This window comes from Ambystoma mexicanum, chromosome 7q (genome assembly GCF_040938575.1).
Source record: "Ambystoma mexicanum isolate Mex_15411 chromosome 7q, UKY_AmexF1_1, whole genome shotgun sequence".
Lineage (NCBI taxonomy): Eukaryota > Metazoa > Chordata > Amphibia > Caudata > Ambystomatidae > Ambystoma > Ambystoma mexicanum.
The window spans coordinates 563,788,529-563,812,696 of NC_090941.1; the positions used below are offsets into that span (position 1 = coordinate 563,788,529).

A 24,168-nucleotide genomic window follows, 5' to 3' on the forward strand; every position below is an offset into this window, starting at 1 on the left:
TCCCTGATCCCTCCTCCTACAGGCTTAGCCCTCCCTCCATTGAACCACATCAGAGTGCCCCTGCCACCAGCCCATAGTTTTTACTTGCAGTACTTCTCTCCTCCCCCTTCCACCTCTCTCCATCCCATCATTCTCCCTTTAGCTATTCTTGACCCATTGTCCATTGTCCATTTCTTCTCATTCTCCCGGTTATGCTTCCGTCCCTTTCTCATAACCGCCCCATTCCCCTTCCCTCCCCCCTCTTCCCTACCTCTTTCCCCCTCAATTTTCTCTTCTTTCTCCTAATGGCGATCTCCTCCCACACCCACTCAATCCCTCTCCACAAACACCTCTCCCCAACGCCGCAACCTTATCTATACTCCTAACAGTAACACTACCAATGCCTTCGACGTCGCCCTCTGGAACACCAGATCAATCTGTAACAAAACATCTGCTGTTCTTGACCTTTTCCTTCGCCTTAACCTCCAATTTCTCTGCATTACTGAAACCTGGATCCCTCCCCATAACACCTCTCTGCCTGCCTCCCTCACCTCTTCCTCTTCCTCCTTTGCACATGTCCCCCGTTCTTCTGGCCGCGGAGGTGGTCTTGGCCTTCTCTTTCAGCCACACTTCACCTTCTCCCCCTCCCCTACTTCTCTACCTTCCTTCCCTTCCTTTGAATTCATGTTCAAAATCTTTAATTCTCCTCATGCCATCTCATTCCTTATCATCTACCACCCCCCTGGTCCACTCTGCTCCTTTTACGAGGACATTGACCATCTCCTCAGCCTCATTTCCCCCAGTCCCACTCCTTTACTTGTTCTTGGTGACGTTAATCTCCACCTCTCTTTGAACCCTCCTTCCTCTCCCCTCTTCTCCATTCTTGACTCCTACCTCCTCTCGCCCCTCCCTTCCCCTCCTACTCACCAATCTGGCTCTACCATTGACCTCATCTTTACTTCCTCTCTCATTGCCTCCCCTGTATCCTCCCTTCCCACCTACTTATCTGATCACTCTCTATTTTCTTTTTCCCTCTCCCCACCCTCCCCCCCTCTCCTTCCTCCACCTCGTTCTTCCGGCGTGACCTACGTGGCTTTAACCCCTCTCTATTTCTTACATCCCTCTCCTCTTCTCTCCCCCCCCCCCATCTCCCATTTCTCCTCTCTCTCCGCATCCGATGCCTCCTCCATCTTATCCTCTTCTCTCTCGTCTACTCTTGATCTTTACCCACTCTCCTCATTTTGCCCCTCTCACCGTCCTGCTCAACCATGGCTTTCTTCTCATCTCTCCTCCATGCGCCGCCTCCTCAGGCGCCTTGAACGTCAATGGCTCAAACACCCTACCCCCTCTAACCAATCTGCATATTTCTCCTATCACACCCTCTACGACTCATGCCTCAACTCCGCTCAATGCACCTACTTCTCTGATCTTCTCCAGTCTCAATCCTCCCACCCTCGCCGCATTTTTCAAACTTTAACCCGTCTTCTCTCTCCTTCTACTCCTGATCCCTCCATCACCTCTTCCCTCTCTGCTACTGATCTTGCCTCCTTTTCTAGCAAAGTCCTCAACCTTCGTCAAACTATTCTCTCCTCCCCCTCCTACTCTCCTCCTCCTCCTTCTCTTCCCCATACCTTTTCTATGTCCTCCTTCTCTCCCATCACTAATTCTGATGTTACCCTCCTCCTTACCAACACTCATCCTACTGCTTCTCCCGCTGACCCCATTCCTACCCCCCTCATCCCGAAAATCTACCCCCTCCTTATACTTTACCTCCTTCAACATCTGCCTCTCAACGTCCACTTTTCCTACCCCTTTCAAGCACGCGACCATCATCCCTATTCTCAAAAAGCCCTCTGCTAACCCCCATCTTGTTTCCAACTATCGCCCCTTCTCTCTCCTACCCTTCCTCTCCAAACTTCTTGAACGCATTGTCTATTCTCAACTTTCTTCCTTCATCTCTAACCACTCCCTCCTTCCTGATTCCCAATCCGGCTTCCACCCACTGCACTCCACTGAAACTGCACTCACCTCTGTGCTGACCTCTCTCCTCTCTACACGTTACTCAACACACTCCTCCATTCTTATTCTCCTTGATCTCTCCGCCGCTTTTGATACTGTCGACCATCCTCTTCTTCTCAATTCCCTCTCCTCATTTGGCTTCAAGGACTCTGTTCTTAACTGGCCCTCCTCTTATCTCTCTAACCGCTCTTTTTCTGTCTCCTTGGGTGGCTCCTCCTCTCCCACACTTCCTCTTAACCACGGAGTTCCCCAAGGTTCCGTCCTTGGCCCCTTTCTTTTCTCTCTTTACGCCTCCTTCTTAGCTCCTATCATCTCCTCCTTTGGCATCTCGCACCATTTCTATGCGGATGATACCCAGCTTTTCCTCTCCTTCTCCTCTTTCTCTCCCGACATTCATGATAAACTATCTTCCTGCCTTTCTGCTATCAAATCCTGGATGTCCTCTCACTTCCTTACTCTTAACGCTGATAAAACTGAACTCCTCTTCTTCCCTGCCAATACTCTTCCTCCACCCTCCCCTCCCGCCTTCATTCTCTTTCCCCCCTCCCAGCTCTCCTTCTCTCCACATGCCCGTAATCTTGGTCTCCATATTGACTCTCTCCTCTCTCTATCTCACCACATTTCTCTTACTGCCAAGTCTTGTCGCTTTCACCCCTACAACATCTGTAAAATCCGACCCCTCCTTACCTTTCATGCTACTAAACTTTTAATTACCTCCCTTATCTTCGACTCTTCTATTGTTCCTCCCTTCTCTTTGGACTCCCCTCTTCTCACCTCCCCCCACTCAAATCCATCTACCACTCAGCCATCCGCTCCCTCTGCCTTCTCTCACCTCTGGATTCTATCTCCTCTTCTCACCTCTTTAGGCCGGCTCTCTTTTCACTCCCAGCTCAAATTCAAGTTCCTCTGTCTTGTTTTCAAATCCCTCTATGGTCTTGCCCCCCCCCCCTACCTCTCCTCCCTTCTCACTTTCTATACACCTTCTCGCTCTCTTCCTACTCTCTCCTCCACTTCCTCCCTGTGCCCCCTTCCGCTTACGATCTTTCCAACTCCTTGCTCCCTTCCATTGGAACCTCCTCCCCCTTCACATCCGCTCTTCCCCTTCCTTCCCTTCCTTTTGCTCTTCTTTCAAATCTTATCTTTTCCACTCACCTCCCTAACATCCTTCGTTTCCTCTCGCTCTTCCCCCTCCACCTCTTTCCTCACCTCCTACCACTACTCTCCCCATCCTGTCCTACCTCCTTCCCCCCCACTCCCTCCTCTCCTAGTCCTGCTCTTCTCTCTCCTCTTCCTCTCACTCATACATTCCCTCTTGCTCCTGATCTTACCCTCACTAACATCTCCCTTTCCCTCTCTCTCCTCTGCCCCTCCATACTCCCTCCTCTGCATTATTGTAAATTGTTCTTTACACTGTTTTCAAGTTATGATTCAATTTCTATATTATGCTTGATGTATTTTGCGTGTTCTCATGTAAAGCACTTTGGATTAAAGGGCTATATATATTCAATACAAATACAAATATGGTCTCCGTTCTCTATCCTATCTCCTCCTCTCCCATTAAGTGTGGCACCCAGTAGGAGGCCCTCTTGGCCTCCTTCCACTCCTCCACAACATCATTAATGTATATCTGAATGGAACTCTCTTGGTCCAGGGCCCTCAGCCCAATCTCTTCCTCTTTGATAGGCACTGCCTGCGCCTTAACTTCCTCTCTTTTCCTGCTACTCCCAACACCTCTCCTTTGCCTCCTCCTTTTCCTCTCTGGCACCTTCCTCCTCCTCCTCCTCGACTCCCATCCCACCTCCATCTATTGCCTTTGCCCACCCTAGGGCCCCTCTACAACCTCCACTGGGTGTAATGATCTCCTCTAACCAACCCTGGAATTCTTTCAAATGTGGCAACCTGCTCCACGTCGCTACTCTCAACTCTCGCTCTGCTGTCAAATACTCCTCTGACATCTGCCGCCTCCTTCAAGATCTTGACCTAGATGTCCTCGCTCTCATGGTTCACGGCAAGCTCTGTCACGAGTTTTGACACTCGCCTCCCAGAGGGTTACAAGATCCTCTCCAAGCCCAGAACCTGCCGGCATGGAGGTGGAGTGGCCTTGATCTTTCTGGAGTGCTGCCCTGCTTCTGTCATTCCTACGCAGGCCTACTCCTCCTTTGAATGCCTGGTCTGCAGGCTCTCATCTCTCCTGGCCCCTCTCTCCGACTGTGGCACCATTCAACAGGCCATCTGGCCAGGCCGCCCTCTTCCGCTCTGACCTCTCCTCTTCTCTCATTGCTCCTACCTCTCAGCTTCTCCTCCTCGGAGACCTCAACATCCACCTGGAAGCTTCCAATTCCTCCCCTGTGCTCTTCTGCAAGCTTTGCAACTCTCTCTCCCTTTCCATTCCTCCCTCTGGTCTGACACACTCTGCCAGCCACACCTTGGATGCACTCATCTTCCGACACCCCCCTCCTCTCTAACCCTATCAGCACTCCTCTCTCTTGGACGGACCACTTCCTGCTCTCTTCCCACCTGACACCGAGTGTCCCACATGCAAAGCCTGCCCCAGCACGGACAACTTCCTTCTTGGTCATTCGGCTCACGAAGCAAGTGTAAGTGGATGCCTTTCCCTCTACTTTCTCTGCTCCTCCTACTCCTGCAGCTGACTCACTCTTACACAGCCCTCTCCAACCTGAATCTCTCCATCTCCGCCACTCTGGACATCCTTGCCCGTCATGAAAATCCACATGAAGCCTACATTCAAGTGCAACTCTTGGTAGGACTTCGACCTTGCATCCCTGAAATGCAAGCGCGGGGAGGTTGAGAGGAAGTTGAAGGCTTTGGGCTGCATGCTCCAAAGGCAATACAGACTGTCTTCTGCAGGAAGAGAGTTGACATCCAAGCACACATCAATGCAGCCTCTAACAACACGGCCCAACTCTAAAAGCTGCCCAATCCTACTGTAGTCTTCACCTTTCCGGTCCCCTTCCAGGCCCTCTGCACAGCGCTGGCTTCTCATTTCACTACTAAAACTCAGGACATCCTGTCTTCACTTTCCTCTTCCTCTCCCTCTCTGTCTCTCAGCCCCCCACTGGCCACCTCTCCCTCTCCTCTTCCTTTTTCCTCCCCTCTCCCTCGACACCTGATGAAGTTTTTAGACCAGTCCAATCTATGAAAGTTTCATCTAAACAGGTTCTCCTCTGCTCTTCCAGAACCATCAAGGACCACATTGACACACTCGCTACAGCCTTGGCCAATTTCTACACATTCTTTCACAACTGGATCTTTCCCCTCTAGAAGTCCGTTGTGCACCTGCTCCTAAAAAAGCCTTATGCCGATCCTACCTGTCTGCCAAACTATTGCCTGATTTCCATCACTCCTTTCCTGGGAAAACTCCTGGAAAAGTTGGCCATCTCCCAACTTTCGACACTGAAGCGGTTGGTTGCCTCCACGACCATCTGTCTGGCTTCAGAGTAGCCAGAGGCACAGAAACTGCTCTCCTGAACCCCTGTGAAGATTTGCTCTCTAATCTTGACTCCAACTCTCCTTCTGTCCTCATCTGCTTTGACCTTTCTTTTGCTTTTGACACGGTCAATCACTCCACCCTGATCAATAGACTTCGTGAAATCACGGATTAGGCTCTGGTGTGGCTGACCTCCTTCCTCTTGGACCGACCCTCCAGATTCCAACTTGGGTCCTTCCTCTCCTCCGCCACTCTCTGCATGTGGTGTTCCCCAGGGCTCCATCCTCTCACCATGGCTCTTCAATTTCTATCGGGCCCCTTTGGCCACCTGATCTCTACCTTCTCACCAACTTTCAGTATTATGCACTCAGCTCTCCTTCAGGCTTCCCTCAGCTGCCTCTCTTTCGTCGCTCATTCCAGACAGTCAATCTGCCATTCAGGATTGGTGCTCCTCCAATGATCTCTGCCTCAGTGCTAGTAAGATGGAGATCCTTCTCCCACACTCCCTCTCACTCTGACCGCCCTCATTGGGCTCTCCACCCTCGCCTTCCTATGAGGCAAAAAAACTGGGTGGCATCTTCGACTCCTCCCTCTCCTTCTGTCCTCACATCACAGATGTCAAGAAGGCCTACTTCCAGTTGCACCTCCTCAGAGGTAAACTTTTCACACTTTCCCCCAGAAGCTCACCATCTCCAGAGCTCTGGTTCTCTCCAGGCTGGACTACTGCAAGAGTCTCTTTCTCAATCTGCCTGCCTCTACTCTGCACCCTCTGCAGCTTATCCAGAACAGGACTGCAAGACTTATCCTTGGCCTCAAGCCCAGGGACTATCTGTCCAGCCCTGATGTCGCCACTGGCTCCCGGTGGCTGCAAGGATCAAGTTCAAGACCCTCTGCATCATCCAAAAGGCTTTCTGGGGCTGTGGCCTGCACTACATCCAACTCTCTCTGCCCAAGTACCTTCCTTCTCAAGCCCCAAGCTCAGCTACCTCCAAATCTCTAAGGCATCAGACACTTTTCCAGACAGATTAGGGGAGGGAGTAGATCTCTCTCCTCTGCAGGTGCCTCCCTCTGGAACAGCCTCCCTGCCCCTCTTAGGCTTGAGTCAGGCCACCCCGAAGTTCCAGAAGCAGCTCAAGACCCTCTTTCTCCTCTGCCTTCTCTCTCACTCCCCTGCTAACCTTCCTGTCTGATATGCCGACTGGTTGCTTTGTACCCTCAGAGTCTCACTGGGTACCAGGCTCCTCTATGACCAGTCCTCCTTGTACTGTCACCTGGCCTACTACGCACTTCAGGGCTGTAATCTTTAACCTCTACAGACCCCTGCCGACTTGCACTTACCCAGAGCTGCGCTGCCTTGGCCGCACTTTCCCAGAGGATTCTGGCCCTGGCCGTACTTCTCCCCACCCTCTCCCTTGCATTTCCCCTCTCCCTTACCCTTGCACAACGACAACATTGTCACACTTGCACAATCTGAATATCACAAGGTCTAGTAAGATTGTTTGTCTCATCTTCCGTCTGTCTTCCCTCCCTTGTCTTGTTGCGCCTAGAAACACTTGTGTACAGGCACATTATAAATGCAATATCACATCAATAACGGCCATGGAGGGTGGCGTGTGCGCAAAAATTGTGCCATCTTGCTGCATGTACCTACCCTCCCACGATGGAGTGATTGGAACCCTCACAGAGGTCATAGCCACCTTAACAGAATTACACACAAAAATGGTGGATGAGCCTTAAACAATGACTGGTTCAGCTATCTGTTCTCATGGACCACCTGGCTGGCTAATGCATTCAAAATATTGATAACAATAGTAGTATTGATAATACTGGCTTTCTGCATTCTAATAATAGCAATAAACTGTTGCAAAAGGGCTGCCAAATGAGCAGCTGAAATGGAAATAGTAATAAACCTGAATGCTCACATACACGAGTATACCCAAATAGATGACTTTCCTGGAGCCTAGTCAATGGGAAGCACCGTCACCCCTCCAGGATCAATGTTTACGTGTCCTCATAACCCTCACAATTACACTGAGCACTAGATATAGCTTGATTCCAATGGGGAATACTGCTATATGACTTGGAGTGTGGATGGACATGGGGACGGCATGAAAGTGGGTGTGGTCGAGGACTCGACCAGAGGAGGGGAATGTTTAGCGGCAGATGAATAAGTCATCCATAGCTACTGTCCCTCCCTCGACCCAAAGTCACTCGGGTGAGAAACGTTACTCACTAAGGCAGCCATATCGCCCATATCCCAGACAGGTACAGCAGAATAGGAATACAACTTAAACTAAAGATGGTGAGAATAAACAAACTCACAATGAAACACCACATGTGCATGCATTAGACACGAAGCAGACGTGCATACAACACGAAGAAGAGATACACTAGGCCAATTATGCATTTATACACAAAGAATATTAACATTGCATCCATAAAACACGAAGACTGCAAACATAAGCAATATATAATATGAATGAGACATGCGTATATAGTTCACTGACATAGAAACACAACAGCAATGGGTAGCCATCTTTTCCAAAATTGAAGCCGCAACACGCTTCTAAGTAAACAAAAGGCCTTGAGGCTTTACAAGAACTCAAAATGCTAAATTACAGAAATACATAGTCACAATGAGCTCAGGCAGGGGATATGCAGACTAAGCCACGGTTATAGAGAAAAAAGGGAGGGTCCAAATGCTGCAGAAAAGGCACAAGATAATGAGTCCCAGAACATTCGAAGAATACTCCCCATCTAATTAAAGTTTAAAAGAATAACCACCCTTTGAAAGCCAGGTGCAGAATAATTATAAGCCCAAAGACTTCATGGGGAATGGATCATGAAAGTCCCCAGTGGTAGAGAAAACAATAACACTTGCACTAATATAAGCTAAAATACCAACAAATGCAGGATGAAATTATTCCAAACGTGGTCTCATCACGCGTGACCCATAATTGAAGAACACGGTCTATTAATTAGTAACAAACACAGATGGGACACCTGCCTCACTCCGCACGCATATTCCCAGACACAGGGCGCCATACAAGCCCAACGACAGAGGAATCACCCTGGTTCATGGCCTAGGAAAAAGGGATGGTATATTTTTTTATTGAAAGGAAAGCAGTTGGCCAACCTATCTACCCCTAGTCCCGTCTGGCTCATGTATTGACGACCTATCAGTTGTCCAAGGTTGGTCAGTAGAATGCCAACCAATCAAGACCCTCAATGCTAGGTCGCCCAGTACGTATTGCGCCAACCAATAGTCAATCGAATAAGTGGTGATTTATTACTGTTATCAATTTAGAGGTGGTCTCAGGAGGAGCTATCAGTAGTATCCAATCAGAGGTTTCATTTGACCCGTATAAAATGTGTATACAGTCAATTCCCTTAACCATTCCTTCACCCATAGGTTTATGTAACTAACACCAAAGTGTGACGTCAGTTATGGTAAATTTGCCTTAAGATCGGTTTTGTACGAGAGCAACAATCTTGATCCTCTGCTTTAATCTGGGGTTTTCCGGGCCATCATTACAAGCTTACATTGCCAAAATGAGCACAGCACTCTCCTCTAGTCAGCCTGTAAGCTTCCTTACCTACCGATAGACAGCCTCTGTACCCCCCCCCCTCCCCTACACACAGAGCCACCCACACAGTTGCCTCAGACCCATGCCTGCCTCCTGTTTGACTGTGTCCCTCGTGAGGCTAGGGCTTCTTCTTAAGACATTCAGCATGACTCCTGCTGCTGTCCTATGGCTTCGAGCATGAAGCAGCCAGTGCCAACACTTGAGTTGACTAAAGTAGAAGCTAACTCACTGAGACACTCTGCATCTCCGGAGGCCTACGATCCATCAGAAGTAAAGAAATCTGCAGATTTAAACTCCACCGAGGAAGGAAAAAACAAGAAGATAGAAGACCGGCATGATCAGTCTATGCCCATACATATTTTCATCATTTGACACAGTCTCACACAAACTGGGGAAGTATAACAAGCAGGTAGCCTCAGAACTGTGGTACTCCTCTTTGCAAAATGCAAACACAAGAGAAAGACCTGGGAGACGGGTACCCAGTGCATCCCTTTCCAGTAGCTGCTCACTCTGATGGAGCTTCGTTCTCCCTCTCCCACAGCCTGGAGTGACACGGCCAGTGCAGAACTTTGCAATTAGTTGTTCATGCAGAGGGTCTTGCCGTCAGTCTTCCAATTCAATTAAACAATGTAATGGGAGGACATGTTCACACCATGCATATAGTCTGCAGACACACGGAACCGTAGCACGCTTGATAGTGGAAATGCTGTGTTGACTCAGTTCCCACGTTATTATTCGAGTTTGAGCCCCCAGGCTGTGGTTCCCCCTGCAAGCCTCCCCAACCCTCCCTGCACCAACTTCCTTGTTCGCCTCCCGACCAGATTGGTCCACTCCAGCAGCCTCTGTTGCCAGACTACCGTGGGCCGAGGCCCCTGCTCGCCTCTTTGCGGCACGAAGAAGCAGGTGAGCATTTGCCTTGCAAGACCCTCCTGGGACTAGAATATTGCTCAGCCCCCATTTTATTGATTTTAGTTTGAGCCCCCAGGCCGTGGTTCCCCCTGCAAGCTTCCCGATCCCTCCCTGCACCAATTAACTAGTTTGCATCCCTCCAGCCTCCAGACCCGATTGGTCCTTTTGAGGTCATAACTGACCCTCCCAGGGCAGCCCTCTGCCCTGCAGCCCCTGTGGCTAAGGGCCCCAAGGCAAAGGGTGGCTCCAACAGAGGCGGCTCCACATCATGTCTGCAGGTGTCAGGAGGGGAAGCCAGCGTCCAGCCATCAACCAGCAGCGACTAGTACGGTAAGAGGGGCCAGGGTGGGGAGTTCAGCAACTACTCAACCCTGGAAGGCCAGACACTTAGTAAACCTACCAACACCTGTACAATACTGCAATTACTATCCTCTGCATCCCTCTCTCCCACTAAACAGGATTCTCTAAGTCTAGCTGTGTTTAGTCCTGCACTCAAATCTAGCTGTGTTTAGTCTTGTACCAAAATTCTGTTTAGACTTACTTGACCCACATCTAGAGGCGACCACACCGTGATAATATTATGTCAACCCGCCACCATTTCCTCCGAGAACAACATCGATAGATACCTGAACTGAGTCTTAGACCACCCGACACTGAACGCCCAAGTACCCCACCCATCCCCCCCGCCCAACGCCCCAGGACAGTGCACCTAACCCATCGACGGAAGAACAGACAACACCCAAAAGCACCCAAGCTTACCAACATCAGAGGAAACACCAGTACTGCCCAGCACAAGACAATACAGTTGACCACTAGACCAGTTATCTCTGCACCAAGAACTAAAATGCCGTGGAGCAGGAATGGGCGCAAGAAAGAACAAGAGAATGCCACAATGGACACGGATACACAAATCCAACGGACCCCAGCAGCAACAGCCTCAAATGCAGGAAACACCCTGCCAAAAACCAATATCATCAGAACAAACTTCGAAAGAGAAAAATCCTTACATCTTACACCATACCTCACGACAACCCCAGAACCTGGATACCCCAACAACACAGACACTGAGAAAAGCAAAGAATCGGCCCAGACAGCCAGAAAAAAAACAGGAGCCCCCGAAAAGAGGATGGGAAGACTGCAACCCCCTCACCCCATACATCACAACAGAAGGGCACCATCAACACACCAGACAAGACTACGAAGCACTATTAGCCAACAACCCAACCATTAACCTAATGGACCGATTCAATGAAGAAGTTTTCGCTGATCTTGAACCAATCGGCATGAGTAGGGAAACTCTTCTATTGAACAGCCAATCTACCAATCTAGCAGACCGCTTCAATGAAGATGCAGCCTTCGCTGATCATCTTCATCCTCATCCAATCAATGTAAATACAGAAGCACTGCAACCGAACAACTGCAAACCAAAACAAGGAACAACTATTAAGCAAAACTACACCAAAAAAGATCTACTGCAATGTAATCAATGCAAGGTCAATGTCCAAACATGCCACAGAAATATACGATATCCTTTGTGACGGAGTTATCGACATACTATTTGTAACCAAAACATGGTTAGACAACAACTACAAAATCACCCTCAACTGTCTACCTGAAAACTTCAAATGCGTCCAAGCAAACAGAAGAACCAAAAGAGGGGGGGAGTGGGTACTGGCAATCATCCCCAAAGAACACCTGGCTATCAAATTGGAAGACCCACTAAACATCGATAAATGCAAATCCTTAATCCTGCACCCATCAGTAAACCCCAAAACAAACCTGAAATTCATACCGATATACAGACCACCAACCTACGATGCAACCTTTGTAGATGACTTCACGGAAGCAATCCCCATATTAGCCATCACTCAATCACCTGATCGTCGTCTGAGATTTTAACATCTGGTTCGATGTAGAAACCACAACCACAAAAAAATCTCTAACCAGCCAACTAGCAGCAATGAATCTACAGCAACTAGTCAAAGGAGCAACCCACTCAGCAGGGCATAACCTTGACGCAATCTTCGCCAACAAAGAACTCATCACCACAGCACCCCCAATTCAAATACTCTGGTGCTACCACCTCATCATTCCCTTCGTAATCACAAAGACCACTCCAATAAACTACCAACAAGACAAACCACTGACCAACATGAAAAGAAACTGGAGAGCCATCAAAAACTCCAACCTAACTGAACTCCTAGAGCGCTGCAAACCGTACCCAACATTTATGGAAGAAGCTGACCTCGACAAAAAAGTAGCCCTACTCCACACCTGGAGTGTAACAAATACCGACGGCATCACCAAAGAAAAACCTTTCACTCCTTCTCGTAAAAGAGCATTGGCAAAATGGTTCACCCCATTACTCGGCACCATGAAAAGAAAAAAATGAAAAACTAGAACTAGATTGGAGAACCAAAAACGATGCTGCAAATAAACTGAAATTCCTGCAACATAACTGCCCATACAAAAAGGAAATACAAAAAATCGAAGAGGAAACACTACAACAGAATCTTCAAAGCATCAAACACCCAAAAAGAACTCTTTAAAATCATAAATGAAATAAAAGAACCCACTGGGCTGCAACAATACGCCAATTCCTTTGATGAAACTATGCAATGACCTAGCAGACCACTTCAAAAACAAAATCACCACCATCCCACAAACCATACAAAGCAGACCACCCGATCATACTACGCACCCCACCTATCCTCACGAGGAACATCCAAACGCTTTACTCAATAAATGCTTCTTTCTCCTGCGAGTGGCAAAAAGATCCTACTGTTCCTGTCATTTGCCAACGAAACAACCACCATCATCATAGCCCTCGTCATGTCCAGAGTAGATTCTAAAAAAACTACAATGCATACAAAAGGCTGCAGCCAGATTGCTTCTTAAACTACCCCAAAGAGAACACATCACATCTGCGCTAAAACACTATATTGGCTACCAATAAAACAACTAATAAAATTCAAAACAATGTGCATCGCGCACAGAGCAATACACAAACAAGGCGCAGAGTTCCTGAGAGACAAATTACGCCTACATCAACCAACAAGACCGCTCAGATCAAGTAACGACATCCGCCTGGAACCGAAACCCTACAAAATAAAGAAAACTCAGAGTATCTTCTTTCTCTCACCAGGCGCCGAAAACTTGGAACGACTTACCAAAGAACATACGCAACACAAGAAACCACCTACTATTCAGGAAACTGCTCAAATCCTGGCTCTTCACTGCGTAACTAGAAGACCGCCCACAGGGACACACACACAATGTAAACAATGATGAATGAAGACACAGATCCCAACTCCCACCAAGCAATCAACTAAAAATAGAATCTAAGGAAGACACTCCACGACATACCGAACAACTGAGAGATAGCCATGATAGGAGGACACTAAAGACTGAATACATAGCCAGATCAAGACGGACGTAACAGGACGCTTCATCAATAGCACCCTGGCCCGAACCAAACCCAAGCTCCAACAGACCCACCTCACGATAGATAGCAAGGGAAAAGAGAACACCCAACCCTCAGTTCCTACACCAGAGGGAGAGAAATAGACACACTCAATCACATTCTACAAAGCTCATGAGGATTCAGCTGGCAGCGTGCCGCGCCATCACACACAACAGTTACACGGCCAATAAAGGAAATCAACAATAACCCCACCCAGAGGAATACAATTTAAATGGAACAAGATGTACTAGAACCAGGATACAGACCCCACTTAACCATCTTTCAAATCTCTGCATACCTAACCCACCCGAAAATTCACACAACCATCTGTCACCCAGCAAACCGCACGCACTTTACCACACTGCATCAACAACAAACACAGACAACATCCACTGCACACAAGGTCTCGCCGGGTCCGATACTCACACCAAAGCTCAGCGCACCGTGTATACCGAACTGGAGCCGCCAACAACACACCACTTCTCCCACTCTCCTACTCCCCCTCGGCCCTACTAATCCTACCCCGCCCTTCTTGTTTACAGATTGGCCAGAGCACCTGGGGACCAACTCCGTTGGTGATGGTGCACTATATAAATACCTTTAACATTAACATGATCCACAGCATCTATTACACCTAACTGCGGTCAGGCTACATTAAACAGGGCAAGCTAAAAATCATTCCAAGCCTTGCAGCAGGTCCATGTAAAGCAAGTTCAAAAGTTGGGTTGAATATGAGTGGGCCACTCACCTTGAAAGAAAAGGCCACTGGCCTGCTTGCTAGCAGCGGGCGAGACCGCCAGCCACAGGGCGGTGTCTGCTCCTTGTGCCTCTGTGCGCAGTTTATTCTTCATCTTCTGATGGAAGTCTGGCATGGACAGCCTCACCGCTATGAAGACAGAAAATGTGCAAAACGTGAATACCCATATTCAAATTCTCATGTAATAAAGGCGCGCACACTTCTGCAAAAACTGATTTTCTTTAGAGCTACGCAAATTTCTATGTCTCAAGGAAATATGGATACATTGACCTGAAAAACAATCAGAGTTTGCCAATTCTTCCAACTAGTTAGTCTAAAGTCCTTATAGCCGGACAAATTAGCTCCAAGGCTTACAGAAGATTTGCAGCAGAGTTAAAATAGGTTTTAGTCCTAGCCTAAAGGTTAATTGCTACAATAGGCACAACAAATCCCTGAAATAACACTAGTAACAACAGTAAAAACGTAAGGAAATCTTAAAATACCTGGCGTATCGGCCCATCCTGGATGCATGACGGAAAAATGGATGCGTTTGTACAACTTTGCCCATCGCTCTGTTAATACGATTTGCTGTCTCTGAAAGGTTTTTTTTGAAGAAAAAAAAATGATATAAAGAGGAAGAACACATGACATTTATGTCAAAGCTTGGCATGCTCTATTGCATAGTTGCGGAAGCGTGGAGAGGGCGGCTTTGGCAAGCGACTACATTGCATTTCAAGGACGTCTGTTCTAGAAACATCTGTGGAACATGCACTCTCACAAAAGCCAGTTATTCGCCCAACAGAGGAGGCTTCAATGGCATGTGTAAAAATAGTTTGCTTCTTTCCATAAAACTGTTTCAAGTCTTGTTGAGCCCTTCCAAGCACGATGGGCGGAGTTGCTCGTCACAGGGCTTGAAAGGGACCCGCCAGTTTATAATGATGCGCTCCCTCCATCAGTCAAGCATGCAGAAGGACGACATTCTGGTGCCAAGAGCAGTGGTGTCGCTAGGAGTGGGGTTTGGGGGGGGAGCTGGGCCCCCGTGTGCCCCCCCCACCTAAAACGAGCAGTGACCATGTTCTCCCCCTACTTTTGTCTTTGGCCCCCTCTGTGCCCCTCCTAAATTTGATTCCTGGGGACGCCACTGGCCAAAGTGCCATCCGACACAAGTCTAAATTTTCTTGCTTGGCATCCATGTGTAGTTTTATTTTTTGCAGCTTGCATTGCCATTTGGCAAAATGTTTTAAGTGACGGATTTTACAGCGTCACTCCTTTTATCTAGGTCATCATTTGTGCGCGGGATTTATAAAGTGTAAACCGAGCTGGGTACCAGTGGGGAGTAGGGTATCGGCGCGGGGGGGGGGGGGGGGGGGGGAGTAAGGTTGAGGGAAGCAACTGGGTAACATTCTCTGAAGAGTACGCTCTTCAGGTCACTCCTCATTGAGCTGCCGTGTCAATCTGCATGCGGGCAATGGGAGTAAAGCATGAGCATATGGTTTGTCCTCTAATCAGTGGATGCAGATGCGCGTTTACCAGGCTTTCAACATACACGTTTCAAGAACAGGTCAGTGGTCGAAGTGTACGAAAAGAAGAAGTGGAACTATGCTCCCGGGCCGGCTGGTCTGCACCCACTCCCCATAAACCCCATCACCACGCCCCCTCCCACACACAATACAAACCCTCAAACACGTGCACCTGCTGTTTAAGGGCACGTTCAGTGTATTGGACTGAAAGTGCAAGTTTCAACTTCTGCCTGCACTTTTATTTTAAAAACAAAACCATTCCGGAACGGATTCGTTTAAAAAAAAAAAAAAAAAAAAAAAATAGAGCACCGCTCCCGCCCACTTCGACCTCTGGAACAGGTCCTTCTATGCCCTGGCGTATCCCACTTCCACTCCACCATTTCCATTTTCCCCGGCACAGGCCCAGGTTTAGTTACCCAAGGTGTGGGCAAGATGCATACTCCAGACACGCCTCTGTGCCTGGAGAACACCACAGTGAAAGCTGCTGGCCACCTATAACGTTTCTAACCCGTGGGAGCGTTTATAGAGTCACATGGCTATTGGAAATATCTCGGACTTTGAAGTGGCAATCTCTTGGTAACTTGTGTATCTTGCGAAGTCTGCGGTAGCCACCCTGTAGTTATGGCTGAGTCCGATGCCTGAAAAGAAGAGCACTTTTTCAGATGCTTAACTTTGGTGCAGTACCATTCTCTGCTTAAGTTTGTATATACTGTGCGTGCTTCACACCCAGAGCATTTGAAGGGCAGAGGTCTGGGTAAGGTTTAAAAAAATAAATAAAAATAAATAAGGAGCCGCCCTTAAAGCTGGGTTTGAAAACTCTCTGCCGGAGCTTTCTATAATATGAACACATAACGCCTGCAACATAGAAAGGGAACCCTCCCCTTCAAATACATATTACTCCACTGTATATTCACCAATGAGCAAGGTAATACATGTTATCCCGCAGTATGGGTAACAGGCGATAAGCTGCTATGGTGACTCCGTGACATGGTTACAAAGTTAGGTCTGAGCAATGAGTGTGTATTGTACACCGAGCGCACAAAGAAATAGACATTCTCTCTGCATCGCAGGCGTTTCAAACCTTCAAGCTTCCTGTAATGAAGGAGGATTAAAAGTAGCAAGGAGCCTTCTCCGCTTACCTTACTTCAGAATCCCACAGGTAATACAACCAGAGTTTCCAGGGCAAGGGATGGAGACTCCTGAACTGGCCATGGCCCTTTTGAAATGCAAGATGGATGATGGTAGGCCCTCCTGTAACCTCAGGCCCGCTTCCTTCCAAACGACACAACCCTCAACCCAGAACCCAGAGCCCGCGTATCCACAATACCATTAAGCACTATGACAGATTGCCATGCATGAGGGTATACAAGGCCTAGCCTTTTTATTGGTATTAATTAAAATGATGCAGGGAATTTTGTTTCTGAAAGGGAGGTCCGTTATTCAGATGCCCTCTCATAGTGCTCCATGCCAAATTTATAGAGTATTCATGTCCTTTTGCAGAGATCGTCTCCTGACCCCTTGACACCAACCCTGCAGTGGCAACAGGGAAGGTTCAAAGGTCACATGTGCATTCCTGACAGCTGCTGGAACGCCAGGTTCTTGCAGGCAGAGGTTGCTGCACTTCCAAACCAATTAATAGTAGAGTACCCTAGTCTGCCTGGTGACACATTAAACTGTAAACCTAAGCCATGCCTGGTGTCTACTACGGTCACAGTTATACAGACAGAATTTGATACGATTAGTGTCTGCTTAGTGAGCAGGACTAGGCCATCACAGGATGATGTGAATTAGCCACCTGGTCTGGATGAGGGAACAACTGCCATTTGGGACAATGCCAGGAAGCTGCCTATTTGCTCTTCCAGAGGGAGGCCAACACCTTCTAGGACACAGGACCCCTCTCCAGGAGTTCCCTTGGGAATCAGTCCTTCAAAACCAGCTCCGACATTACAAAGCCACATTCACATCAGGGTGCTGACCCCTAGAGTCCCTTTGAAATCAGCAGGTATGGGAAGGGGGCAGTCTTCGAGTAGTCAGAGGAGAGGTAGGCTGAGAGAGGGATTCCGCAATCTTAGTTTCTGCTAGGACTCTACAGCTTCCTGTACTCCCCCATTTAATCAGTCAAGGCCCTTTGGGAATGGAGAAGGCAAAAAACATGCTACTATAGCCTCAATTGGATCTCTTACAGCAGACTTGCTTTGGACCAATCCCATGTAAGGAACAAGTTACTTACCTGTAACTGTTGTTCTCCAGCATGGGTCTGGCATGGATTCACATGCTCATGAATATTCCCCGTCGTCAGGCTGGGAATCCTCGGTAAAGAAAAAACCAGTATCAGTTTCGTTTCTGATCTGTCTTTCGTAGTAACAACCAATCACTGGTCTCTGCGTCATACTGACCACAGCCAATGACTGCCCTCTACCTAAGCACCGCCTCTGGCAGCCATCTTCAGATTTGGAAGCACGTGAAGTGGCAGTATGACCAAGTGAAGAGCCGCAGAGGGGTAGGCGGGAGGGTTCGCATGTGAATCCATGCCAGACCCATGCTGGAGAACAACAGTTACAGGTAAGTAACTTGTTCCTTCTCCAGCATGGGGTCTGGCATGGATTCACATGCTCATGAATAAAGAATACATAGCAGTACACACATGCACAACCACGGGAGGTGGCAACGGCTCAACATTAAGCAGTACATCAAACTCAACATTAAGCATCTTACCTCCTCACCAGGCTCACCTCAGGCGAACAGGTTGCGCAGCACTGCTTGGCCGACCCTGGACTCCTCCCTGGAATCCCGATCGACGCAGTAGAATTTCGTGAAGGTGTGCGTCGACCTCCACGTAGCAGCCCTGCATATGTCCAACAGGGGCACACCAGAAAGGAACGCTGTGGTAGCTGCGATCGCTGGTGGAATGGGCTCTCGGACGGCCAGGCAGCGGTCGGTTTGCCAACCGATGACAGTACATGATACAGCCGGAGAGCCATCTGGAAATGGAAGCCTTCGAGAGAGCCTTCCCCTGATTGACAGGTCCAAAGTTCACAAAGAGTTGTGACGTCTTCCGAAAACACTTCGTGCGGTCCACGTAGAACTTCAGCGCTCTAGCCACATCCAGCGAGTGCAAAGTCCTCTCAGCCGGCGACGAAGGCGACGGGAAGAACACAGGCAACACCAAGGGTTCGTTGAGATGGAAGTCCGACGGTACCTTGGGCATGAAGGAGGGGTGCGTCCTGAGCACTACCCTTGTGTCGTGAAAGGTCAAGTACGGGGCCTTGCATGAAAGGGCCTGGATCTCTCCCACCCGTCGTGCGGAGGAGATGGCCACAAGAAACGCTGCTTTCCACGACAGAAACTTCAACGGGGCCGAGTGCAGAGGCTCGAACGGAGGTCCCATGAGCTTGGTCAGCACCACGTTGAGCTCCCACGCCGGGGCCGGAGCCTTCACCGGCGGGAACGATCTGAACAGTCCCTTAATGAACTCTTTCACCAGACGATGAGACCACAAGGACGTCCGGCCCGTGGTTCTGGTGTATCGGGAGATCGCAGCAAGATGAATCTTGATGGACGCGTGTGCCAGTCCAGCTTTGGCCAGCGTCAGCAGGTACGGCAGTACCTGGGGAGCCGTAATCCGTAGAGGGTTAATCTTCTGTGCGTGGCACCAGACAGAGAACCTCTTCCATTTGTGTCCGTAGCATTTAAGAGTCGAGGACGCCCTGGCCTTTGCAAGAACCTCTCTGCAGTCGGCCGGTATGTCGTATCCTCCAAACTCTAGCGCTGCAGGAGCCAGGCCTGCAAGTTCAGTGATTTCGGGTCGTGGTGGAGGATGGCGCCTCCTTCCCTGGAGAGAAGATCCGCGTCCACCGGCAGCTTGATTGGCGGGGATGCTGACAAGTCCAGAAGGTCCGGGAACCATATCTGCCTCGGCCACGCAGGTGCGACGAGGATCATCCTGCACCGTGACCTCTTGAGCTGGTTGACGAGCCGGATTAGCAGTGGCAAAGGAGGGAACGCGTAGAGGAACAGGCCCTCCCAGGGGAACGAGAAGGCATCGCCCATGCTCCTCGCCTGGGGAAACCTGCTGGCGAACCTCCGGCACTTGGAGTTCGTCGCCGTCGCGAACAGGTCGATCTGGGGTGTGCCCCACGGTCGGAAGAGGTGATCCACTAGATCCTGCCGTAGTTCCCACTCGTGGCACGAGCGCAGCTCCCTGCTGAGTGAGTCAGCGATGGTGTTTTTTATCCCTGCCAGATGAAACGGCACCAGAAACATCCTTTGGGCGACGGCCCAATGCCACAGGTCCTGCGCCTCCTTGGACAGCGCTGGGGACCTGGTTCCGCCCTGTTTCCTGATGTAAAACATGGTGGTGGTGTTGTCGGTGAAGATCCTCACCACCTTGCCCTTGAGGGACGGAAGGAAGGACCTGAGGGCCCAGAACACTGCACGGAGCTCCAGGACGTTGATATGGAGGGACTTCTCCGTCGGGAGCCAAAGGCCTCTCGCGTGCAGATTTTCGGTGTGCGCTCCCCACCCTTCCAGGGAGGCATCGGTGGTCACTGTCTCCTGGTGGTCTGGGGTCTGGAAGTCCATGCCCGCCGTCAGATGCGTGCGGTTGCCCCACCACCGGACCGCTCGGCGGAAACTCTCATCGAGTGTGATCCTCTCCTCGAAGCTGCCCGTCGTTTGGATCCAGCGTGCGTCCAGGAACTCCTGCAACGGGCGCATCCGGAGCCTGCACATGGGAATGAGGTAGATGCAGGAAGACATCATTCCGAGGAGGGACTTGATGGACCTCACCTTGGCCGCGTCGGAAACCAACATCCGCTGTACCTTGCCCAGGATGGACCTGGTCCTTTCCTCCGACGGGGAGGCCAGAAGAGACACTGTGTCGAGCTTCGCTCCCAGAAACAGTGCGTTTTGCGCGGGTACCAGGTGAGACTTGGCATAGTTCACGGAGAATCCCAGGTCCGTGAGAAGTCGGACGGTCCTTGCCGTGTGATCCAGGGCGAGCTCCCTCGTCTTGGCTCGGATGAGCCAGTCGTCCAGGTAGGGGTAGACGTGGATCCCCTCGCGGCGCAGCTGCGCCGCCACCGGTGCAAGGCACTTGGTGAATACCCTGGGGGCCGACCGTAGTCCGAAGGGGAGGGCTTTGAACTGGTAGTGACGCCCTTGGACCACAAACCTGAGGAATTTTCGGTGCCCCTTTAGGATGGGAATATGGAAGTAGGCATCCTCCAAATCCAACGACGACAGGAAGTCTCCTTCCTCCAGCTGACCCAGGACGTGCTGGAGGGTGACCATCCAGAACTTTTGCGCCTTGATGAACTTGTTCAGACGTCGCAGGTCCAGGATGGGGCGCCATCCCCCCGTCTTCTTCTTCACGAGGAAGCATCTCGAGTAAACTCCGGAGCCCGAAGTCTCTTTGGGACGAGTTCGATGGCGCCCTTCCTCAGCATCGCCTTTACCTCCAGGAGAAGTTGAGGGACGTGAAGTTCTTTCCTGGCCACGGGGGGGACGCGCTGACACCTTCTTTGAAACTCGAGCGCGTGGCCCCGGGCCAAGGCATCCAGCACCCAACGGTCGGTGGAGATGGACTCCCACACGCTGACGAAGCTCGCCAGCCGGCCTCCCACCGGGGTGCTTCGGTGGGGGCCCGACCCCACGGTCGGTTCAATCCTGCTTCGACGAGGCTTTGCCGCCTTGACCTCCTTGGCGACGACGGCGGGGTCCGCCAGACTTGCCTCGTCCTCTGTAGGCCTCCGGAGCCGACGAGCGGGCCGCTTGACGGTAGGTGGAGAAACCGCCGCCTGAACTTTTGGAGGCGCCCTTGCCTCCGCTGCTCCGAAAGGGCGTCCGTCGTTGTTGCAGAACTCCAAGGGCCCGGGCCGTCTCGGTGTCCGCTTTAATGGCCTGAAGGGAATCGTCCACTGTTTTCCCAAACAGGTTGTTCCCATCGAAGGGCATGTCCAGGACTCTGGTCTGAACGTCTTGACGGAAGTCCGTAGCCTTGAGCCATCCACGCCGCCTAAGGCAGACGCCGTTGCCCAACTGGCGGAACCCAGTGTCGGCGATGTCCGTCGCAACGGTAATGGCGTGGTCCGAAGCCACCTCACCTTCCTGCAGGATCTCCAGGGCCTCTGCCCTCTTGTCGTCCGGCAAGAAGTCCAGTAGGGGAGCCAGTTTGTACCAGAGCTCCCTGTCGTAGCGGGCCACGATAGCCAAGGCGTTGGCCGCTTTAATCGTCGTCGCCGCAGACGAGATGACTCTGCGTCCCATAGCGTCCAATTTCTTTCCCTCGCCGTCCGGTGGGGAAGTCGATGTGAAGGCCGCCCCCCCCCCCCCCGCTTTTTTCCTGGCCGCCGCGGAGACGACGGAGTCCGGGGTAGGCTGCGCCCGGAGGCACAGGGGGGCCGTGTCCGGGACCCGGTACTTCTTCTCGTACCGGTCTCTTCTAGCTGGCGTCGTGGAAGGGTTCTTGAGGAGGGTGAGGCCCTCATCCCAAATGTCGTCCAATAGAGGCACTGAGAGGACCGTCTTCCTCTTGGCCTCGCGCCGCTGATAAAGGAAACCTTCCTTCTTCTTCTCCTCCTCAGGGCAGAGTTGGAAAAGCTCGGATGCCCTGGTGATCATGGAGTGGAACGATCCAATCTCGTCGGGCGGAGAAGCCCTGGTGGGAGGCGACGACGGTACATCCTCGTCGTATACCTCGTCGTCCGTACCCGTCGCTGCCGTGTCAGTCCCCGTATCATCCCCTCGGGTGGACGGGGAGGAGGGCTGGAAGGGGCGCGACGGCTGAAAAGGAGGCGGAGGGTGGATCCTTCTTTTCTTGGTAGGGGGAACACCAGAAGGTCCCGGTTCTGGGTCCCGACGGGAGAGGTTCCGTCGGCAACGGTAGTCTCGTCCTTATCTCTGAGCATAAGGACTGTATAGCCAACAAAATGGCCGCCGAGTTGTCTCGCGGCGCTGGCAGAGGGGAATCCGACGGGCGATCAGGGGCCCCGTCGGTACCCTCGATGATGTCGTCGTCACCTGCGTCGGGATCCATCCCGACGGGCCGGTCTTCTTCCACGCCGAGGCCGTGGCTTAAGACTTCGACCAGCTCCTCCTCCGAGGTTGAGGCCGAATCTACGACGACGCCCTGCCCCCCCTTTTTCTTCCCCACGGGGGATTTCACGGGGGCCCTATCGATGGGCACAAAAGAGGACTCCCTCCGAGGTGGCAGGGAGACTCTGAGCCCCGAGGTCGCCACCACTGGTGTAGCCCCCACAGGCTGAGCCAGGGCCGCCGCGACAGTTTCGATAGAGGGCTTGGCCGGATGGATTAAGGCCTTCACCACCTTGGGTGTGCTCACCGCCTTATCCTTGAGGGGGGGGGGGAACACTGCCTCGCCCCCCCTCCGATGGGGCCTTCGAGCTCGACCGGGGCCTCTCCAGGAGCTTCGCCGGGTGCTCGGCCTTCCTCTTACCCGACCCAGAGCGTTGGCTCGTGGTTGATGGTGCCGGGGAGGGTGCGCCCTGCCTGGCACCCATAGAGCCCGACCGTTCGGCGCTCCCGGTGCCAGCGGACTCGCGGTGCTTTGCCTTGTGTTGGACCCCCGTCGCCGGGGCGTCCTCAAAGGTCTTAGAAGACCGCTCGGATTTCTTCCTCTTCTCGCCCGACGGGCTCTTCCCTTCCAGCCAGTTGGCGAGACGTTGATGGCGGTCCTTCATGGTCCGCTCCGACATGTTGCCGCAAAACGCACAGTCCTTCTCCACATGCGTCTTGTCCTCATGTAAGCAGTAGAGACAAAAGGAGTGTTCGTCCTCCTTAAAGACGTTCTGCAGCTGGCATCCAGGGCAGACCCTGAACAGCTTTCCGGGCGTCGAGCATCCCTTCTCCTGGGCCATGTCCGGGCTTGAGAAACTTCTGGAGTCCTCCAAAAGCGTAGCTCGACGAAATCTTCACCCTTGAGGGGCGCAGACGAATCCGACACGGGTCCCCGTTGATCGGATGGAGAGTCGGTGGAGCTTGAGGCTCTTTTGACCGAAAAAACAAAGTTTTTGAGAAAAAACGTGAAAAAATAGCACTAACGCTCGAGAGCAATAGCACGAGGATCCCAACACATGAACGTGCGGTAAAAATCTGAAGATGGCTGCCAGAGGCGGTGCTTAGGTAGAGGGCAGTCATTGGCTGTGGTCAGTATGATGCAGAGACCAGTGATTGGTTGTTACTATGAAAGACAGATCAGAAACGAAACTGATACTGGTTTTTTCTTTACCGAGGATTCCCAGCCTGACGACGGGGAATATTCATGAGCATGTGAATCCATGCCAGACCCCATGCTGGAGAATGGGGATTACCTGGACCTCTGCTGGGAATACAGCCTATTCCAAAGTCCTCTGCAAGAGAGGTCAGTCAAGCAGAAGGCACCCAGGACAGAGGCAAGCTCTTCTCCCTAACCATCCTCAACAGTAGGGGTGAACTTCTGTAGAGCAGGGCCGCTCTGCTTCCCGTGTACTGAAATCAGGATCTACTCG

General features: G+C 51.0%; 1 protein-coding gene across 1 annotated transcript in view; it reads right to left on the bottom strand.

Annotated features, from left to right (window-relative positions):
• Positions 1–24,168, bottom strand: part of DHRS12 (dehydrogenase/reductase 12) — a 294,416-nt gene that overhangs the window by 32,185 nt on the left and 238,063 nt on the right. Inside the window, exons 8-9 of the mRNA XM_069639734.1 lie at positions 14,645–14,735; positions 14,154–14,291 (exon numbers count right to left, since the gene is read on the bottom strand). Coding sequence (XP_069495835.1) covers positions 14,154–14,291; positions 14,645–14,735 — 229 coding nt within the window. The remainder of the gene's footprint in view (positions 1–14,153; positions 14,292–14,644; positions 14,736–24,168) is intronic.